General features: G+C 39.8%; 1 protein-coding gene across 2 annotated transcripts in view; it reads right to left on the reverse strand.

Moving 5' to 3' along the window:
- Positions 1-43: 43 nt before the first annotated feature.
- Positions 44-20,261, reverse strand: part of LOC103268063 (acyl-coenzyme A thioesterase 9, mitochondrial) — a 28,418-nt gene continuing 8,200 nt past the window's right edge. For both annotated transcript variants that reach the window (XM_008065623.1, XM_021716313.1), the window contains 7 exons: positions 20,016-20,061; positions 17,333-17,503; positions 17,050-17,087; positions 12,194-12,277; positions 11,644-11,747; positions 4,917-4,990; positions 44-150 (listed from right to left, as the gene is read on the reverse strand). In XM_008065623.1, coding sequence (XP_008063814.1) covers positions 63-150; positions 4,917-4,990; positions 11,644-11,747; positions 12,194-12,277; positions 17,050-17,087; positions 17,333-17,503; positions 20,016-20,061 — 605 coding nt within the window. In that variant the 3' untranslated portion in view covers positions 44-62. The remainder of the gene's footprint in view (positions 151-4,916; positions 4,991-11,643; positions 11,748-12,193; positions 12,278-17,049; positions 17,088-17,332; positions 17,504-20,015; positions 20,062-20,261) is intronic.

Here is a 20,261-nt window from a genome sequence, read left to right on the forward strand (position 1 = left end):
AAAAAAAAAAAAAAAAAAATCTCTTCTGCAGTATAAGTAATGTGCTTTTAAAGTTTACTTTATTATAAACAAATTAACATACATTCTCCTTGTCTAAAGAGCTCTTCTTCCTCTGGGCTTTCAGGGATGAGTAGATTTATAAACGCCGGCCTAAAGAGAAGAAAAGAATACAGTTTGAGATATGCTATTATATAACAAAACTTGAAGATGAATAATTACTAGTTTTAAAGTTTTCTGCTGTTCATGTTCAGTAATGCTTACTGCCTGCCTCACACGTGGACACCAGAACAATTAAGGGAGCCTTTTGGTTACATATTTACCTGTACACTAGAAAGTTCACATTATAAAAAGGATGCTGCTGCTTGCCAAAAATGTTTAACCTAATTTTAATTATGAAGAAACAGTCAAATACAAGTTACAAAACATTCTATAAGCAACTGGCTTGGACTCCTACAAAATGCCAATATCTTAAAAGACAGTACATGGCAGGGGGACTATTCTAAAGAAACACGATAACCAAATGTAACATACAAACAATCCTTGATCAGATCCTGAATCAGGGGAAAGCTATAAAGGATATTTTAGGGACAAGTGGTAAAATTTTAATGTGATCATATATTAGATACCATAATTGTAACACTATTAAATTTCTTGGACATAATAAAGGCACTGAGGTTATGTAGGAGAATTACCGTGTTCTTAGGAGATAAATGCTAAACTAGATGAAGCAGTATCAAACTTACTTTCAAATGATTCAGGGGAAAAAGACATGCAAATGTGTATATTTGTAGCGAGAAGGTGAGAGAATAAAGCAAATGTGATACAATGTTAATTGGTGAATTTAGATGAAGGGCATATGTTCGTTGCATTCTTTCTACTTTTCTGTAAGTGTCAAATCTTTCAAAACAAAAACTAAGGGAAATTGGATAATATTTCACTGTGGTAGAATCCAAAGTTTTGATGAAACAACAATGGAAACAAAAGAACTCAAACAGCAGCTTGGAAAAGTGAAATGCACCAGCTGGGAGTGAAGCTTGAGGCAGTGGCCCTAGTGTTTGAAAAGGAGCCCCAGGCCAGCCAGTGGCCACAGCAGGTGAGCCAGAGCTGGTGGGAGGGGCTAAAGTAGATGGGTGTTAACCTTCACTTGGATCATAAGAGTCACCAAGGTATTTTTTTTCTTTTTTTTAATTATAAAGATGTGGGGTACAATTCAGGGTTAGGTATACAAACGTTGATTATGCAGGTACCCTTGTTGATGCGGTGTGCCCCTTCCTCCCCTAGCAGTTTCCCTCAACTCACCAAGGTATTTTTCTATCTTAACTTGGTTGTTCAAGTCAGCTTTCCATGCAGCAGAAATGGTTTTTCATTGTAGATTCCTAAATCAAGCTTATAATACAAATGAGATTTCAAATAGGCCACTAGATTCTGTCCTGTGCAAAGAGTAATCCTGTAGCATTCCTTCCCACACCGACAATTAGACAGTTTCTTTCAGTTTAGATGTCTTGGGTATAACTGTTGTTAGGAACCAAGAATTCAATTTAAGAGAAAAAAGAAAGTATAAAGTCAAATAAATTAAAGTATATATGGCTAAATTTGACTTGGAAATGACAACACCATAAAAACTCATGAGGTTTTTTTGTTTAACATGCACCCTAGCTCTATCCACTGAAAAGGCCTAAATACTAACAATGTACAGTTCCAGTGCCCAGATTTTGGTGTCTAAATACCAGTTCCCACTAAAAGGAACTCCAGGATTCTTTGGAGAAATGGCTGATTCCAGGCCTGAGGCAGGAAATGTGTAAGATGAGTCCAAGACATTTTTTTGCACCAGAGAGCAGGATGGTATCAAAGACTAATGGAGATAGGTAGGACACAGGAACCACCTTAGAGGATCCCCTAATGACCAAAGATGCAATCCCTGAGCATTAAGAAGAGCAATGACTGCAATTTATTGAAATGCATGTAATATATTAAAACCATGAATTCACAATGATACTTTTCTAAAAAGTCAAAAAAGTGGGAAAATCACATGATGGCTAGCTAGTGAACCAATTCCTTATTCTGAAAATGTGTACATAAAAGGTGAGAATGAAGCATTGATCCTGACTTTCCTTTACGAACCAAATTGTCCTAGTTGATAAGGGAAAGCTCCTCTTTGTAGAACTCAAACTAATAAATGTAGAAGGAGGGGCAGAATTTGAGAATTATTTTACACCACTTAATGAAAATTATTAAAGCAATAATCAGCAGTAGATGTTAAAAACACTGGAAAAGCCGGGCTCGGTGGCTCAGCCTGTAATCCCACGCCTTTGGGAGGCTGAGGTGAGTGGATTGCCTGAGCCCGCAGGTTCGAGACCCGCCTGGGCAGCGAGACCTCATCTCTACAATAAATCAAAAAATTAGCTGGGTGTGGTAGCACGCGCCTGTAATTCCGGCTACTTGGAAGGCTGAGGCGGAAGGATCGCCAGAGCCCAGCAGGTCGAGGTTGCGGTGGCCGGGAGCGGCCACTGCACTCCAGTCTGGGCGACAGAGTGAGACTCCAACTCAAAAAAAAAAAAAAAACACTGGAAAAAGACTGATAGGAAACTAGCTATTTGTAGGATGACAAAGTACACCCTGTAGAGTGTTGCTGATCAGAAGAGGAAAAACTGAACTTCACAATGGAGAGATGAGACTGTCAACACCTGAACCCACATATCAATCTTAGCATCACTGTGAATGGTACAACCTGTACCTATTGATATGATGTAATACAAGATACATAGCATCTCCTATGTATCTTGTATATGCTTTCAAATATGCTTAACTTGAATCTAACACAAAGCTCTACATCTAATTTCAGTGTACAAAAAAATGCAAAGACAAACAAGCCAAAAAAAATCAACCTCACTAATCATCAAGGAGATGCAAATTAAAACTACACTGAGATACCACCTAACTCCAGTCAGAATGACCATCATCAATAACTCAAAAAATAACAGATGCTGGAGAGGATGTGGTGCAAAGGGAATGCTGCGACACTGTTGGTGGGAGTGTAAACTAGTGCAACCTCTGTGGAAAGCAGTGTGGTGATTCCTAAAAGCTCTAAATATCAACCTCCCATATGACTCCACAATCCCCCTACTGGGAATATACCCTGAAGAACTCAAATCATTCTATAAAAAAGATACCTGCACATGTATGTTTATCGCAGCATTGTTCACAACAGCAAGAACCTGGAACCAACCATGCTGTCCATCAAAAGAGAACTGGACTAAAGCAATGTGGTACATATACACGATGGAATACTATGCAGCCATAAAAAAGAACAAAATCATGAATTCACAGCAACCTGGGTGGAACTAGAGTCTATAATACTGAGTGATCTCTCACAGAAACAAAGATCTGAGTATCACATGTTCTCACTCATATAGTGGACCTTGAACATCTATCATAATACTTTAAGAAAAGGATTAAAAAAAAAAAGAAAAAAAAAAGGATTGACAGTGGCGGTAAACTATGGGGGGATAGGGAGGGGAAGGGAGGTGGGATTAACGGTAGTCAATATCTGTCTGGGGACGGGAAGACACCCCTTATCAACAAGGGTGCCTGAGCAATACATATTTGTATATCTAACCCTTAACTGTACCCCACAATTTTAAAATAAAAAATATGTGTATTAAAAAAAAGCAAACAAAAAACACAAACAAACAAAACCCTTGAGGAAGCAATAAGACAAATCCAGAAAGTGGGATGCTGTATAGAACAATTGATGCAGACCTTCAACAAGTTAACAATATAAAACAATAAGGGATCAGTAAGGCTACATGACTATTCTGGATTAAAACAGATTTAAGAAATTGCACAACTCTGTGAATACACCAAAAGTCATTAAACTGTATACTTTTTTTTTTAGTTGTTTTCTCACTCTGTCGTCCAAACTGGAGTGTAGTAGCACACTCATGGCCACCCCAGCATCAACCTGCTGGGCTCTGGCAATCCTTCTGCCTCAGCCTTCCAAGTAGCTGGAACTACAGGAGCACACTATCACACTTGGCTAATTTTTGATTTATTGTATGGACAAGTTCTCGCCAAGTTGCCTGGACTGGTCTCAAACCCACGACTCGGGCAATCCACTCACCTTGGCCTCCCAAAGTGCTGGGATTACAGGCTGAGCCACTGAGCCCAGCCAAACTGTATATTTTCAATGGATGAATTGTGTGATATGTGAATTATATCTTAATAAAGTCATTAACAACAACAAAAAAACAGACTTACAGATATTAATTGTAATATGTGGGTGTCATTTGGATCCTGTTTTGAACAAGTCATTCAAAAGACATTTGGAGAAAACTGGATTTGAGCTGAATATTAGAATATGCTAAGGACTATTATTTTTGTTAGGCATGATAATGGTAATGTCATTATTTAAGAGAATATCCTAGGCTGGGCATGGTGGCTCAGTCTGTAATCTCAACACTTTGGGAGGCTGAGATGAGAGGATTGTCTGAGTCCGGGGGTTCAAGACCAGCCTGGGCAACTTGGTGAGATCTCATCTCTACAATAAATCACAAAAACTAGCCGGTGTGGTGGCGTGCATCTGTAGCTCCAGCTACCTGAAAGGCTGAGGCAGAAGGATCGCCTAAGCCCAGCAGGTCGAGGCTGTGATGGTCATGAGCATGCCACTGCACTCCAGCCTGGGAGACAAGAGTCAGGCTCCAACTCAAAAAAAAAAAAAAAAAAAAAAAAAAAAAAAATATATATATATATATATATATATAAAAAATAAAATTTCTTTAAACAAAAATGGCAAAAAAATGTTACAACTAAAACTGGCAAGTCCAGATGATGGGATATGGACACTCATTATAATCTTCTCTCCAGTTTTATTTATCTTTGGAATTCTTCAAAATAAAGAATTATTTTTTAAAAATTACCCTTTGTTTTCAGCATCACGAGCCACCATTACAAACGTTGCCTCCAAAACAGGACAGAATTCATCACCATGCAACTAAAGAACAAAGGAAAGAAAATGGAGATATAAGAAATGCATGTACTGGGAAGATCTACCACAATTCTAATAGACAGCATGAATGCTTTGAGAAAGTCCTACAGTGAAATAAGAGAAGAAGTACACTAATTAACCACCATTTGCTGAGGGTCTACCCTGACCAGCACAGCAATAGGCTCTGGGAATGGCAGGATGACAAAGGAGCCTGTGATATAGCACAGAAGACGCCTCAAAATCCAAACAGGTGAGAAATGCTGGGATGGACTTCAGAGCTAAGAGTGACTGGGTTCGAAGGGCAAAGGTCACAGAGGGCATCATCATTTAATCTTCTTGAATTCTGCAGAATCTAGGCTTCCTTCAAAGGGGTACCTGTCCTCCTGATAGCACACTACTAAAGTGGCCCTCCCACCATGCTCATAGACACTAGTATTTTCAGGAAACTGTAGTGTGGCAACTACCAGCATATATTTTTGCCTCCTTAGCCAAGCACAGGAGCTCCCAAGAAGGGGTAAGATCAGAGATGAGGCCGGGCTCAGTGGCTCAGCCTGTAATCCCACGCCTTTGGGAGGCTGAGGTGAGTGGATTGCCTGAGCCTGCGGGTTCGAGACCCGCCTGGGCAGCGAGACCTCATCTCTACAATAAATCAAAAAATCAGCCGGGTGTGGTAGCACGCGCCTGTAATTCCGGCTACATGGAAGGCTGAGGCAGAAGGATCACCGGAGCCCAGCAGGTCAAGGCTGCGGTGGCCGGGAGTGGCCACTGCACTCCAGTCTGAGCGACAGAGTGAGACTCCAACTCAAAAAAAAAAAAAGATCAGAGATGATTCTGTGGATTAAGTTAAATACAGGTTGAGTATCCCTAATCTGAAAATCCAAAATACTCCAAAATCCAAAATTTCGGGTTTTTTCAAGTACAAAAAGACTTGAATGTAAAAAGTCCAAGAATTTTTGGGAACTGACATGACACTTCATTGAGTATTTCAGATTTTGAATTTTTGGATAAAGAATGTTCAACCTGGCCAGGCTCGGAGGCTCAGCCTATAATCTCAAAGGGAGGCCGAGGCAAGTGGATTGCCTGAGTTCACGGGTTCGAGACCAGCCTGGGCAACTTGGCGAGACCTCATCTCTGCAATAAATCCAAAATTAGATGTGGTTGCGTGTGCCTGTAGTTCTGGCTACTTGGAATGCTGAGGAGGAAGGATCGTCAGAGCCCAGCAGGTCAAGGCTGCAGTGAGCGTGCGACTGCATTCTAGCCTGGGCGAAAGAGTGAGATGCCAACTCAAAAAAACAAGCAAACAAAAAACAAAGAATGCTCAACAAGTAAATATAATGCAAATATTCTAAAATCAGAAACAATTCCAGTCCCAGACAATTCAGATAAGGACTATGCATCCTGTATTTACATTGTGTAGGCCTCTTCAAGGTGCTTCTTTATACCCTAGCAGTCCATACTTCCAGGAAAGTCATACCATAAAGTCATGACAGAAGCTATTTATAACCCCTTCAAAAAATGATATAAGCCTTTCACTACTGCCTTCTCAGGCCCTTACCTCAGTCTTCCTCAACTGTGGAAATAGTCTCAATCTCACTATGCCTCTGCCCTATTCAAACATTTCAATAGTTCCTCCTTCCAACACCTGGGCTAATTCTGTTAGCACAGCATAAAACGCCCTCTACAAAACAAGCCCAGGATTCCTCTCCAGTTGTTCACCAAACACTGCCCTCATACCTTTCTCTCTACGTTTTTTTCTCTAGCCTCAGCTAAAAATGAGAGATCCTGGGATGTAGCAGACTGTTGATCACCTCCTATCTATGACTTTGCCTGATGCCTTCCTCAGCAATCTCATTCTTCAAGACACTCCTCTCTTCCCCATCCCAAGTTCATCATTCCCTCTTTCAATCACCTACCTTAATGAAAACAAAGTCCTCCCTTGATAGTGGTTTTCAATTAAGAACCAGAAGTAGATACCATCCTCATATGGGGCATTTGGTAATGTGTAGTCATTTGGGTTGTCACATAACTTATGGGCATTATTGGCAGGAGGAGTAACCAAAGAGTTTTCTCACACAAAATGTCAACAGTGTCCCTGTTGAGAAATACTGCATAATACACTAGATAATAATAATGTATTTATGTGGCTGTTTCCCTAATGCACTGTGAGCTCCCTGAGGACCAAAACCATTTTCTTCACACTTGTATCCCTAGCACTTATCACAAAGACTGGCAGATAGTAGATACCCAATCAATGTTTGTCAATGAATGAATGACACAGGTAGTTCTTGAGTATGAGTAGAAAATAAATGCCAAGAAGATGGAACTTTGTCTGTTTTGCTCATTGCTGTATGCTTAGCACAGAATAACTGCTCAACAAATAACCGCTAAATAAATGTTAAATGAATCAATGTCAGCAAGTGGACTTGATGTCTCAAATCCAGGTCCTGTTGTTGAGGAGCATACAGCTAGTAGAAAAGACATGTTTGTACATAGCTCTGTAGGATAGAGTGGTAGATGCCAGGAAAGAGGGTCAGGGAGAGGGTACTGATGAAGGAGATGTGGGGAAGGAACAGGTGTTATGAGATGGGAGGATTGGGAAAGAGTTCAAGCACCGTGTAACTCTGAAGCACAGGGAGAAAGTGAATATGCAGAGCCAAAGAACAAAAGTTTCAGGCAAAGGAAAAAGCATAAGCAATGACATTCATTTGCTCACTCACTGCAGACTGAGTATCCCTTGTCCAAAATGCTTGGGACCCAGAGTCTTTTGGATTTCAAAACTTTTTAGATTTTGGAATACCTGCACTGAATGACTTACTGGTTGAGCACCCCAAATCCACAAATAAAAATTCCAAAAATGCACCAATGAACATTCCTTTGAGTGTCATGTCAGTGCTTAAAAAGTCTGATTTTGGAGAATTTCAGATTTTGGGTTTTCAATGCTCAATATGTATTTAAATTCGTTTATCACAACAAACACCCACTAATGCCAAGAATTGGGGATACAAAGATGAATAATTCCCTATTCTTAGGATGCTCAGTGTCCAGTGGTGAAGAAATATAGTTGGAAAGGTAGGTTGGAGCTAGTTTGTGGAACACCTTGGACCCTAATCAGTCAAAGGAGCTCAGCTTTAATCCACAGAACCGTCACTGAAGGTTTCTGAAAAGGGGAGTAATCTGATTCAAGATCAGCTCTATGAGATTTATCTAGTCAAAATGTGTAAAGTTAACAGAGAGAGGACAGATTAGAGGGAGGCAAATTAAAAGACAGTCATGGCTCTCACACAGAGGCAGTGAGGATTTGAATAAAACATAGGGCCAAGGGGATGGGGAGAAAGGATTCTGGTAAGTTGCTGAGGGTGATGAATTTGCAAGACTTGGCAAAGGGCTGCATGGGAAAGGGAAAAATTAAAGCCATCACAAAGGTTTGATGCTGGGAGAAACAGGAGACTGGCAAAGGGGAGATTGGAGGAGGATAAGGATTGTACACATTCACTCTGGAATACACTGAACTTGAGTTAGCAACAGTACATCTAGATGGAGAAATGTAATGGGCACTCAGAAAGGTGAGTTTGAAGATCAAGCCTAGAATGGAGATCTGGGACCATCTCAATAGCATTAATAATATATTAACATTACTGCCAACAGTGGCTATTGTGTGACAGGCACTATACCAAGTACTTGACATGAATAGTTTTATTCATTTCCTCTTACCACAACCATATGGCATCGTACAGTTACCATTTTCATGTTACACTTGAGAAAACAGAGGCTCAGAAGGTAAACCCACAGTCACATGGCTAAGAAGCTGCACTGAGATTAGAACCTAGGTCTACCCAAACCAGAGGCAGAGTACTTATCCCCATGCCACCTCTCTGGAATAGAAAGGATCACTCAAGTTATGAGTTATTAGTCAAATGGCCAGTGAAAAATGCAAATTTAAAACAAAAGTGTTTGCTTATCTGACATGGATTTTCATTGATTGTTCCTCTCGATAATTCCTGTATCTCTTTTCAAGCTATATGTCCAAGATTCAAATTGTCAAGATTCCCTAGAAGACAGGTCCTATGCCAGGAATCTGCTGTGCATGGCACTGAGCAGGCTAGGAATTAACCACAAATATATATTTTTATTTATTTATTTATTTATTTATTTTTAATTTATTTTTTATTATAAAGATGTGGGGTACAATTCAGGGTTAGGTATACAAATACTGATTATGCAGGTATCCCAAATATATTTTTTTAAAAGAGTATGGGCAAATCATAGCAGCACCCCAGCAACTCCATTATGTTTTCTTTTAAAAACAGTATTACTGTCAGTTACGTCAGTACAGGAGTTGAAGGAGTCAACTGCTTGCATATAGTATTGAACTGTTAAAATTTTATCTATTTTGACAAGTAATTTTAATTATTGTGAAGCAAGCTTTGGATTTTTTTTTCTGAGAGCATGAAAGTTTCTTTGCCAAAAGGTGAAATACTTAGTAATTCCAAAACAGAAAAAAAAAAAAAAAATACACCTGAATAACAGGCCTACTGAATACCTTGGCATAACTGAATAAATCATTCTTTTTTTATTTGTTTGTTTTTTGAGCTGGCGTCTCACTCTGTCGCCGAGGTTGGAGAGCAGTGGCATGCTCACGGCCACCCCAGCGTTGACCTGCTGGGCTCAGGCAAGCCTTCCGTCTCAGCCTCCCAAAGTGCTGGGATTACAGGCTTGAGCCACCACACCCGGCCTGAAGAAGTCATTCTAAAATAAGTTTCCCACAATGACATCTTAGACATACGTTGTTGAGTCTTTTAATTTTTTGTTTTTTTGAGTCAGGGTCTCACTCTTATTACCCAGGCTGGAGTGCAGTAGCACACTAACAGCCACCACAGCCTCAACCTGCAGGACTCAGGAGATCATTCCGACTCAGCCTTCCAAGTAACTAGAACCACAGGCATGTGTCACCACCCTTGGTTAATTTTTTTTTTATTTATTGTAGAGATGAGGCTTTGCTAAATTGTCCAGGCTTGTCTCGAACCCCTGGGTTCAGGCAATCCCCTCATCTCTGCCTCCCAAAGTAGTGGGATGACAGGCATGAAAACCACACCCAGCCCATACTTTGAATTATTTGATTTCTGTGCTGTTATTTTCTTTGAGGTACTTTTTCTTGTTAAATTTCTTCATTTGTTTATAATAACTATTCTGAGTTTTGCTCATGAGAGAGACTGTTCCTAATTGCTGAAATAATATAAATGACTGTTAAAGGTTGAACTTTGTCCCTCCCAAAATTTTTGGAAGTCCTAACCCCTATACCTGTGAACATGACTTTATTTGGAAATAGGGTCATTGTAGACATAATTAGTTAAGATGAGGTCACAGTGGAGTAGGGTAGGCCCTTAATGATTAGCATCTTAGTAAGAAGAGACACAGAGAGACAGACACAGACACATGAGAGAACACTGTGTTATGATGGAGGCAGAGACTGAATGAAGTGTTGCAGCTGCAAGTAAAGGAACACCAAGGGTTGCTGGCAAACCACCAGAAGCAAGGAAGGGTTCTCTCCTACCTTGCTTTTGGACTTCTAGCCTCCACACTGCGAGAAAATCTGTGTTGTTTTCAAGCCACTAGTTTGTGGTACTTTGTGGTACAGCTGTCCCTCAATATCCATAGGGAACGGGTTCCAGGAACCTCTAGCCCCATAAGATACCAACGATGCTCAAGTTCCTTATATGAAATGGCATAGTATTTGCATACAACCAACGCACATCCTCCTGTATACTTCAAATCATCTCTAGATTACTTATAATACCCAATAAAAATGGGGGAGAATGAGCTGTACACTTAAAAATGATAAAGATGGTAAGTTTTATAGATACATTTTACCTCAACAAAAATTAAATTTAAAAATACAAAGAATACAATACAAAGAATATGTAAATAGTTATGCTGTATTTTTATTGTGTTTTTTTTTCCCTAAATGTTTGCAGTCTGATGTTGGTCCAATCTGCAGATGCAGAGCCCATGGATGCAGAGGTCCAACTGTACAGCAGTACTAGGAAAGTAATATGGTGATCAATCCCATTCACACCTACCATAACTCAGACTTCTGTAAAATTCTCCTGGGTAAAACCAGAAAAAAGCACCTTAACATGGAGGTAGATATGAGAAAGTAATAGCGTTTAAATGTAAACACTGAATAATATGTCAGTATTTGTCTAGGAAAAGCTAATAACCTATCATCTGTGTGACATGTACTTTCTTTTCTTTTCTTTTTTTTTTTTTTAGTTGGAATATCACTCTGTCACCCAGGCTGGAGTACAATGGCATGCTCATGGCTCATCACAGCCTTGACCCCCTAGGCTCAGGAGATCCTTCTACCTCAACCTCCCTAGTAGCTGGGACTACAGGCACAAGCCACTATACCTGACTATTTAAAAAGATTTTTTTGAGGCAAGGTTTCACTATATTGCCTAGGTTAGGCTCAAGCAATCCTTCCACCTCAGTCCCACAAAGTGCAGGGATTACAGGCATGAGCGACTGCACCTGGCCAACATGACCTTCTTTTTTTTTTTTATAGAAGCAGTGAGCAATATACCTGTCTATGGATAGCTTTTCTTGCACTAAGACTAGCTAGTTACATTTGAACAGTGGACAATCTTCAGGCACATATATACCTGGAACATTTGCATCTTCACTTCCATAGATGTCTTCCCAACCCAGCTAACGTGGCCACTGAACTTAATGTCCTGTTCTGGGCTCAAGCTCTTCTTACACATATCTGTAAAACAGAAAACCAATCTAGGTCCAAATCATACCAAATTTTTTCTTCTATAAATGGATAATTTCATTTAAAATTATGGCAAATTCTACTGCACTTCTTTCTTGTCTCCAAAACTAAAATAACATTTTTTGTCATACAAAAGAAATCTGTCTTTTGAAAAATATAGACAATGCAAAGAACATTAAAAAACTGAAATCATGCAAAACTCCTCCACCTGATCACAATAAAGACCTTGGTATATAGCATTCTAGACATTTTCTTATGCATATATATTAATATTTCCCACAAAAGGAGAATACTTCCAGAAATCTTAATAATAGCTTATAGCCTGCACAGCAGAGGGAGACCCCGAACTCAAAATAAAGAAATGAATAACAACAACAAAAAAATAGCTTGTAATTACTAAGAATTCTTAAGAATTCATAGAAAATGATATCGCTTACCAATCTTGTCCACCAGGGCTGTAACTATTGATAAAGGAGACATCTTAGCTGAATGAATTTTGGTGTGCATGTAGCAAATGAGAACTGTAGGAAAACAGGAGAGTACCAAAAAAGCAAAAAGCAGAATTATTTCTCAACACATACAATTTACTCCATGAAATTCATAAAAAGTTTTACCTTGTTTTGAAAACCCAACTCCCAATACTCCACTAATGATCTTATCCTAGTACCAAGCACTTTTATAAAGTGAAGAAATTTGAAGATCCTCTAATCTAACTGCCCCCTCAATTTTGGATTTGGTAAGGAAACTAAAGCTCAAAGCCTAGGCCTGCAAAGTGGCTTGTTACCACTTCAGAGACACAGTGCCTAACTCAGAATAAGAACCCAACACATGAGTCTGAACATCTTCAGAAGAGGAAAACCAGCAAGAGACTCCATCTGCACAAAAAATATATTTTTTAAATTAGCTAGGTGCAGTGGCCTGTAGTCCTAGCTACTCGGGAAAACCGCTTAAGCCCAGGAGTTTGAAGCAGCAGTGAGTCATGATGGTGCCACTACACTCCAGCCTGGATGACAGAGCAAGACCCTGCCAGGAAAGGAAGAGAGGGGAGGGGAGGCCGAGGGAGGGGAGGAAGAGAGAGAGAAGGAAGAAAGGGAGGGAGGGAGGGAGGGAAAATAGAAACAAACCACCAGGATTCAGCTACCTGTTTTCCTCCTGGCTCTTTCCGAATCAGGAAGCAATTATTTCACTGTTATCCCTCCTTTCCCATAATGCCCTTGGCTCCTACACTACCCTATCGTTATCTGTATACGTTCTATATGTTAACAAGTATTTATATGTGCCAAGCATAGTTTTACACATCCTACAAATATCAGCTCATTTAAAGTTGTATAATAATTATATGTTTATTGGCCCCCCTGCTTCCCCCACAATCCATTCAAATTTGTATTGCCAACCCTCAGGGACAAGCCATATAGCTCAATAAATATCTTTTGAGTGACAGTAAGTTCTTCTATTCATGCACCTGCTAAAGGATGTACAGGGGGAATGACAGACTAAAGGCAACAAACTCCATTTAAAAGGCTCTGTGGTGCCCAGGAAAGAAATCAGATAGATCTGACCTATGGCAACAGCAGTGGAAATGAAGAGAAAATATTCAAGAGCTAGGAAGAAAGTAGACTTGACTTAAATGAATCCAGTTTTCTAGCCTGGATGAGTAAGTATGGTGTACTAGTCACTGAAAAAAAAAATACAAGAAGAACAGATGGGCTGTTTTCAACATGCTGAATTTGAGAAGCCTATGACAAATGCAAATGAAGATACCCAGTAGGTAGGAGGACAAACTAATTGGAACTCAGAAAAGCAGGCCAGGAAATGCAGCTTCACAAGGATTCGGCATACTGACAGCAACTGAAGCACTAGGAGTAGATGAGATTATTTATAGAGAATATGCAGTGTTAACCCAAGAAAGGGCAGAAGGAAAGGATGGGGAGGAGAAAGTGGTGGTGGTGGGGAGAATGAGCTGTACACTTAAAAATGATAAAGATGGTAAGTTTTATATGTATATTTTACCTCAACAAAAATTAAATTTAAAAAAGATTTAAAGATTTTCATCTTTAAATTTTAAAGTACTTTAAAATTTAATAAAAGCAAATTATATAAATAAATATAAGTGTGTGTGTGTGTGTGTGTGTGTGTGTGTGTGTGTGTGTGTGTGTATAGTTTTGTTTTGTTTTGTTTTTCTGTCCTCACTACAGCCTGACCTCCTGGGCTCAAGTGATACTTCTGCCTCAGCCTCCCAAGTAGCTGGGACTATAAGTGTACACCACCACACCTGGCTAATTTTTGTATTTTTTTATAGAGACAAGGTCTGTGTTGCCCAGGTTGGTCTTGAACTCTGAGGCTCAAGCAATTCTCCTGCCTCAGTCTCCCAAAGTGCTAGGATTACAGGTATGAGCCACTGTACCCAGTCTACAAATAAATTCCTTTTTTAAGGGCAGAAGACAAAACCTTGGGGATAACTGACATTTAAGGAATCAACAGAGAAAGAGGAACCTATAAAGAAGACTGGGAAGGAACAACCAGAGGCACAGGAGGAAATGTCACCAAAACCCAAGGATGAGTTAGACAATATTATAAGCGATAAAGGGCTCAGGTAAATCCTGAAAAGTATCCATCAGATTGTACAATAAGGGAGTCAATGGTGAGCCTGGCAAGAGCAGTTTCAATGGCATGGAGGAGGAGGAGAAGCCAGAACACAGCAGACTGACAAATAACAAATAAGAGTCGGCATACAGAAGCAAAGAAAGCAAATGAGCCAGGTGTGGTGGCTCACACCTGTAATCCTAGCACTTTGGGAGGCAGAGGCAAGAGGATTACCTTAGCTCAGGGGTTCAAGACCAGCCTGTGCAACATGGCAAGACCTCCTCTCTACAATAAATCAAAAATCAGCCAGGCATGGTGGCACATGCCTGTGGTTCCAGGTACTTGGGAGGCTAAGGTTGAAGGATCACCTGAGCCCAGCAGGTCAAGGCTGCAGTGACTGTGAGCATGCCACTGCACTCCAACCATCTTGGGCAACAGAGTGAGACTCTGACTCAAAAAATAAAAATTAAAAAAGAAAGTAAATGATTTTTCCAATTCTTTTCAGAAAGTTAGCTATGAAGTGAGGGAGAAAGGCAATTTGAGAGTATTATAACGAGAGTTTTACCTATTTTTCATTTTAAAATGGAGGAACTTTGAATATAACTTGAAGGAAAAGTGAAGTTGAAAAAAGGCTTGGGATATGAAGAAGAAAGTATAAGTGATACAGCAGTACCTTGAAGAAATGGAAGGACTAGAACCAAGTGAATAGGTGAAAGGGACCGGCTATCCACAGAGGTGCCGGACGTGGTGGCTCATGCCTATGATCCCTGCACTTTGAGAGGCTGAAGCAGGAGAACTGCTTGAGCCCAGAAGTTCGAGGCTACAGTGAGCTATGACTGTGTCACTAACACTCCAGCCTAGGTGATAGAGTGCGACCCTATCTTTAAAATAAATAAACAGGAGGCAATGAGGAAAAAAGACGGTAGCGGCAGGGGAGCTTGTATATATAAGGATACCTAAGTAAACTGAAGTCAAATATATAAATATAGGCCAGTCACAGTGGACTCGTCCTCACCCTGCTTGGGCTCCAACACCCTACTTTAGGGTACCTCACGCCTGTAACCCCAGCACTTTGGGAGGCCAAGGCAGGAGGATCATTTGAGGCCAGCTCAAGACCAGTCTGAGCAATATAGCGAGAATTCGTCTCTACAAAAAAAATCAGCCAGATGTAGTGCTGCATGCCTGTAGTCCCAGCTACTTGGGAGGCTGAGATGGGAGGACTGCTTGAGTCCAAAAGTTCGAGGTTACAGTGAGATAAGAATGTACCACTGCATTCCAGCCTAGGTGACAAAGTGAGACCCTGTCTCTAAAAAAAAGAAAACAAAAATAAAGGTGTGTGTGTGTGTGTGTGTGTTTGTGTGTATAATTTTTTTAAAGGCCAATAAGAATTTTTAACTGGATTTATTTAATCTGGAGGAAAAACATAGTTAGGTGTAAGCCTAACAATAAGTTTATTCTATATTTTTTAAGTTATTAAAGACCTTCTTCAGACCCTTTCCCAAAAGTTCAGCCCAAAGTCATTAGGCAGAAGCGTGCAAGTTACCCTAAAGTAGGGTGTTGGAGCCCAAGCAGGGTGAGGACGATGTCCACACAGAGGGGTAGGAAAAGTGGTGACTCAGCATGTCACATTGTGCCTGAACACAATGAGGAGGGTGATCCTGCAGTGGGGAATTGGGTAGAAGGTACCAGAGACCAAATGTAGTGAGTGGAGCATCCATGAAAGGTTAGGGGAGGCAGCCAGAGGAAACTAGTTACATACAGGACTACTGATCAAATAGGTAAATATATTAAGGATAATGGAGCCAGCTGGAAAAGGGAATTACAGATATAAAAAGAGAAGAAATGGGAATGAACCCTATGGTGCTGAACTGGAATTGGAGCTATCAGTATGAACCCATGGCTTTCACATATACAAGGTGCTTATTAATTACAAAGGGGAAAAGAGAAATGTCACAGTGAAGAAGACTAGCAGACAACACCTTCATGAAGTAATCAAAGTTGAAAGTTGATATCATCAGTAAAGGCCACATAAAACTGTGCACCACCTGATAGGCTGCAATAAAACAGAGCATCCCTTCTGTGACATCCCCGCTATAAATGCAATCCCAAAGCTAATCATGAGGAAGTATCAGACCAACTCAAATTGAGAGACAACCCACAAAATAACTGGCCTATAGCCTTTGAAATTATCAAGGTCACGAAAGCCAAAACAAGATCAAAAAACTATTTCTGACAACTAAATGCAACACATGATTCAGACTGGATCCTTCTGCTATAAAGGGCTGTTAGCAAAAGCTGAATGGGGTCTGAGGATTAGACTGTATACTGTATCGTTGTTAATTTCCTGATTTTGACAGTTATACTATGGTTTTGTAGAGGAATGTTCTTGTTTGTTGGAAATACGTGTTAGAATATTTGGGGGTGATGGGGAATAGTGTCAGCAACTTACTCTCACATGATCAAGGAAAGAATTCTTTATATTGTATTTGCAAGTTATTAGAAAGAAGGATTATTCAGACTACAACACCATTAAATAGGAATCCAAATATACAGGGGAAAAAAATCACGACAGTTCAGAAGTTAGATATCCTTCTTTTTCTGCACTTTTAGAATATCCTCATTTGTGCAGGTTAAGGAATTAAAAAGTCCTTTCTAGTCATAGAATCCAATGTGTAAGTATCTAATAGAAAAGATAAAATAATACCAATACCTCCCAAGCTGTCAAGGTCTTCAAGAATCCTACCAAACCTATGAAATAAAGCAAACTGAATTAAATGAAAATCATCTTAATCTCTCTTTAAAAATAAATAACACACTTCAGGATGATAAAAATGATCTAAAATTGATTGTGGTGATGACTGTATTACTGTATGAATATACTAAAAACCATGGAATTGTATGCTTTAAATAAATTGTATAGTATGTGAATTATATCTCAAAGTTGTTATAAAACAGGATATAAAATAATAACAAATAAAATAATGCCATGTTACCTTACAGTGTTTTGAACAGTCAAATATTTCTCTCGTAATTCAGGCTCACTGCCCAAAGGCAAGAGAACTTCAACATAACTGTCCTTCATTCTCCTAGGTGGCAGTCCTTTCTGTGATGTAGCCAAAAAACTATGAAGTAACTTTCTTTCCTCCATTGCTTTCACATGGTCTCTGAAAAGATACAAGATTCATAAAACAAAAGCAGTGCCACCCCACAATTCCAGAGACACATAGGCCAATCAGACACCATCAAAGGAGTAAAAAGAAGGACTAGACCTACTTTACCTTCTCTACTCTCCCTTCCCACCCACCACTTGACATTGAACATTTCTGGTAACATTTCTTAAGCTTAAAAGCATACTTAAAAGTGCCAGGCATGGTGGCTCAAGTCTGTAATCCCAGCACTTTGGGAGGTTGAGGTGAGAGGACTGCCTGAGCCCACGGGTTCGAGAACAGCTTGGGCAACTTGGCAAGACCTCATCTCTACCATAAATCAAAAAATTAGCTGAGCATGGTAGCGCGCGCCTGTAGTTCCGGCTACTTGGAAGGCTGAGGCGGAAGGATCGCTGGAGCCCAGTGGGTCAATGCTGGGGTGGCCGTGAGTGTGCCACTGCACTCCGTCCGGTCTGGGCGACGGAGTGAGACTCCAACTCAAAAAAAAAATCTATAGAGATAAACACAATAGTATATCAGGCTAAAGAATAGCCACTCTACCACAATCCCATTTCTCACCTGACAGTTCTTGGATTCTCTGTGCCCCAGCTCTCTCTCTCTCTCTCTCTCTCTCTCTCTCTCTCTCTGCCTTCAATTTCAGGAAAGAGAGACAGAGGAGGAAAAATGGACTACATCCAAAGGAAGTATGGAAGGCAGAACAAAAGATAAAGATAATATGAAAGGGAGACAGAAAGGGAAGAAAAAGAAGAGAAGGTTAAGATGAAAAAGAAAAAAGAGACAAGGGGATAAGGAACTAAAATGTTGACAATAACATTAACTAAGATGTTTTTCTAAGCTTTACTTATGAAGTATTATTGCCAGAAACATTTAGCCTACAAAAGATATAGGAGATAGAGGAACAAGTCAAATGGCACCAAGTAAATCCAGAATGTGGAACATTCTCAAGACAAATGGCTTGGCCTCTTTAAGGTCAAGCTCATGGGGGGAAAGATAACTGTCAAATATTCTATATTAGGGGAGATTAAAGAGTCATAACCACCGGATGCAATATGCAATCCTTTATTGGATCTTGATGTTTGTAAAAAAGTTATGAAAGGCCAGATGCAGTATATCATGCCTGTAATCCCAGCGCTTTGGGAGGCTGAGGCAAGAGGATCGCTTGAGCCCAGAAGTTTGAGACCAGCCTAGGCAACATAACAAGACCTCATCTCTATAAAAATATATAGAGAGATAAATAAATAAATAAGCTATAAAAACATTTTGGTTCAAAAGGAGTAATCACTATTAAAAAACATTTGGGCCGGGCTTGGTAGCTCAGCCTGTAATCCTGTGCCTTTGGGAGGCTGAGGTGAGTGGATTGCCTGAGCCCGCGGGTTCGAGACTTGCCTGGGCAGCGAGACCTCATCTCTACAATAAATCAAAAAATCAGCCAGGCGTGGCAGCGCATGCCTGTAATTCCGGCTACTCGGAAGGCTGAGGTGGAAGGATCGCCGGAGCCCAGCAGGTCGAGGCTGCGGTGGCCGGGAGCGGCCACTGCACTCCAGTCTGGGTGACAGAGTGAGACTCCAACTCAAAAAAAAAACCATTTTGGAAACAGTTAAGAAAATGTAAATATGGATGAGTGATATACGATCAAGGAATTACTGTCAATTTTGTTATGTAAGAGAATGTCTTATTTGTTGGAGATACACAAAGGCTGATTTTGTTTTACACGAATATGTTTATTTTTTGGAGATGCATGCTAAAGTGTTATGATGTCTATAATTTATTTAGAAATGGTTCAGCCAATATATGCATATTGGCAAATTTTACAAAGCGTTAATAAGTATCGAATCAAGATGGTGGGTACATAGATATTCATTCTTTCTACATTTTAGTAAATTGAAAATTTTCATAAAAGAGTTTAAAAATAAGTCATTCGATAATTTCTATACTAACAGTAGATTATTGTATGTCTAGTAATCACTCAGGTTTCTTCTTTTTATCTCATTTTAGCCTCAAAATTCTGTGTAACAAGAGGGATATGATCTTATTTTATAATAGGGAAACACTGAGAGAAAGAGAAAGATAATATGGGAGACCTGGCTAATTTTGAACTGACAAGACACAATAAAGGAGTCAAGTTGCATGAAACAGATAAACCAGGAGACTTGGGTTCAAGCCCCAAACTCTGATACTTAATCATTCAATCTTTCTGAGTTCAATTTTATCAAGTGTAAAAAAGGAATAGGAACATATTCCATATGCATGTCACAAGTTTTTAGAATAAGTGTGATAATATATCTGAATGCACTTTGAAAAATGCAGAATACATGTAAATCACATTATTTCATGGCTATGCATCAACAGATGAATATGTTAAAATGTTGATCTTTTCCCCTAAGTAAAAACCTCAACCCATCTCCAAACACAGGGTTCCCCATCTTTACAGTGGGATCATCAACTGAGCATACATAACAGCCTAGCATAACTTGGGGATGAAAGAATGAATGAACACAAGAGTGCATACCTCCAGTTTGTGGATGCTCCTACTATCTCCCGCAACTTATCTCGAACTGAAACAAAAACAAAGGACTCACTCCAAGAAACCAAGAAATATGAGAAATGGATTATAGCAATGAGCTCAAGAACTACGAAAAGCAATTCATGCACTAAAAAACTTTAAAGATCCAGGAATTTCCATTTAATGCCACAGCAAACAGCTGAGGGAAAGGATCAGGTCTCTGCTCCCTGGAAACCTGAAACAACTATACTG

Source organism: Carlito syrichta, unplaced genomic scaffold, assembly GCF_000164805.1.
Source record: "Carlito syrichta isolate Samal-C Ts95f unplaced genomic scaffold, Tarsius_syrichta-2.0.1 Scaffold308689, whole genome shotgun sequence".
Lineage (NCBI taxonomy): Eukaryota > Metazoa > Chordata > Mammalia > Primates > Tarsiidae > Carlito > Carlito syrichta.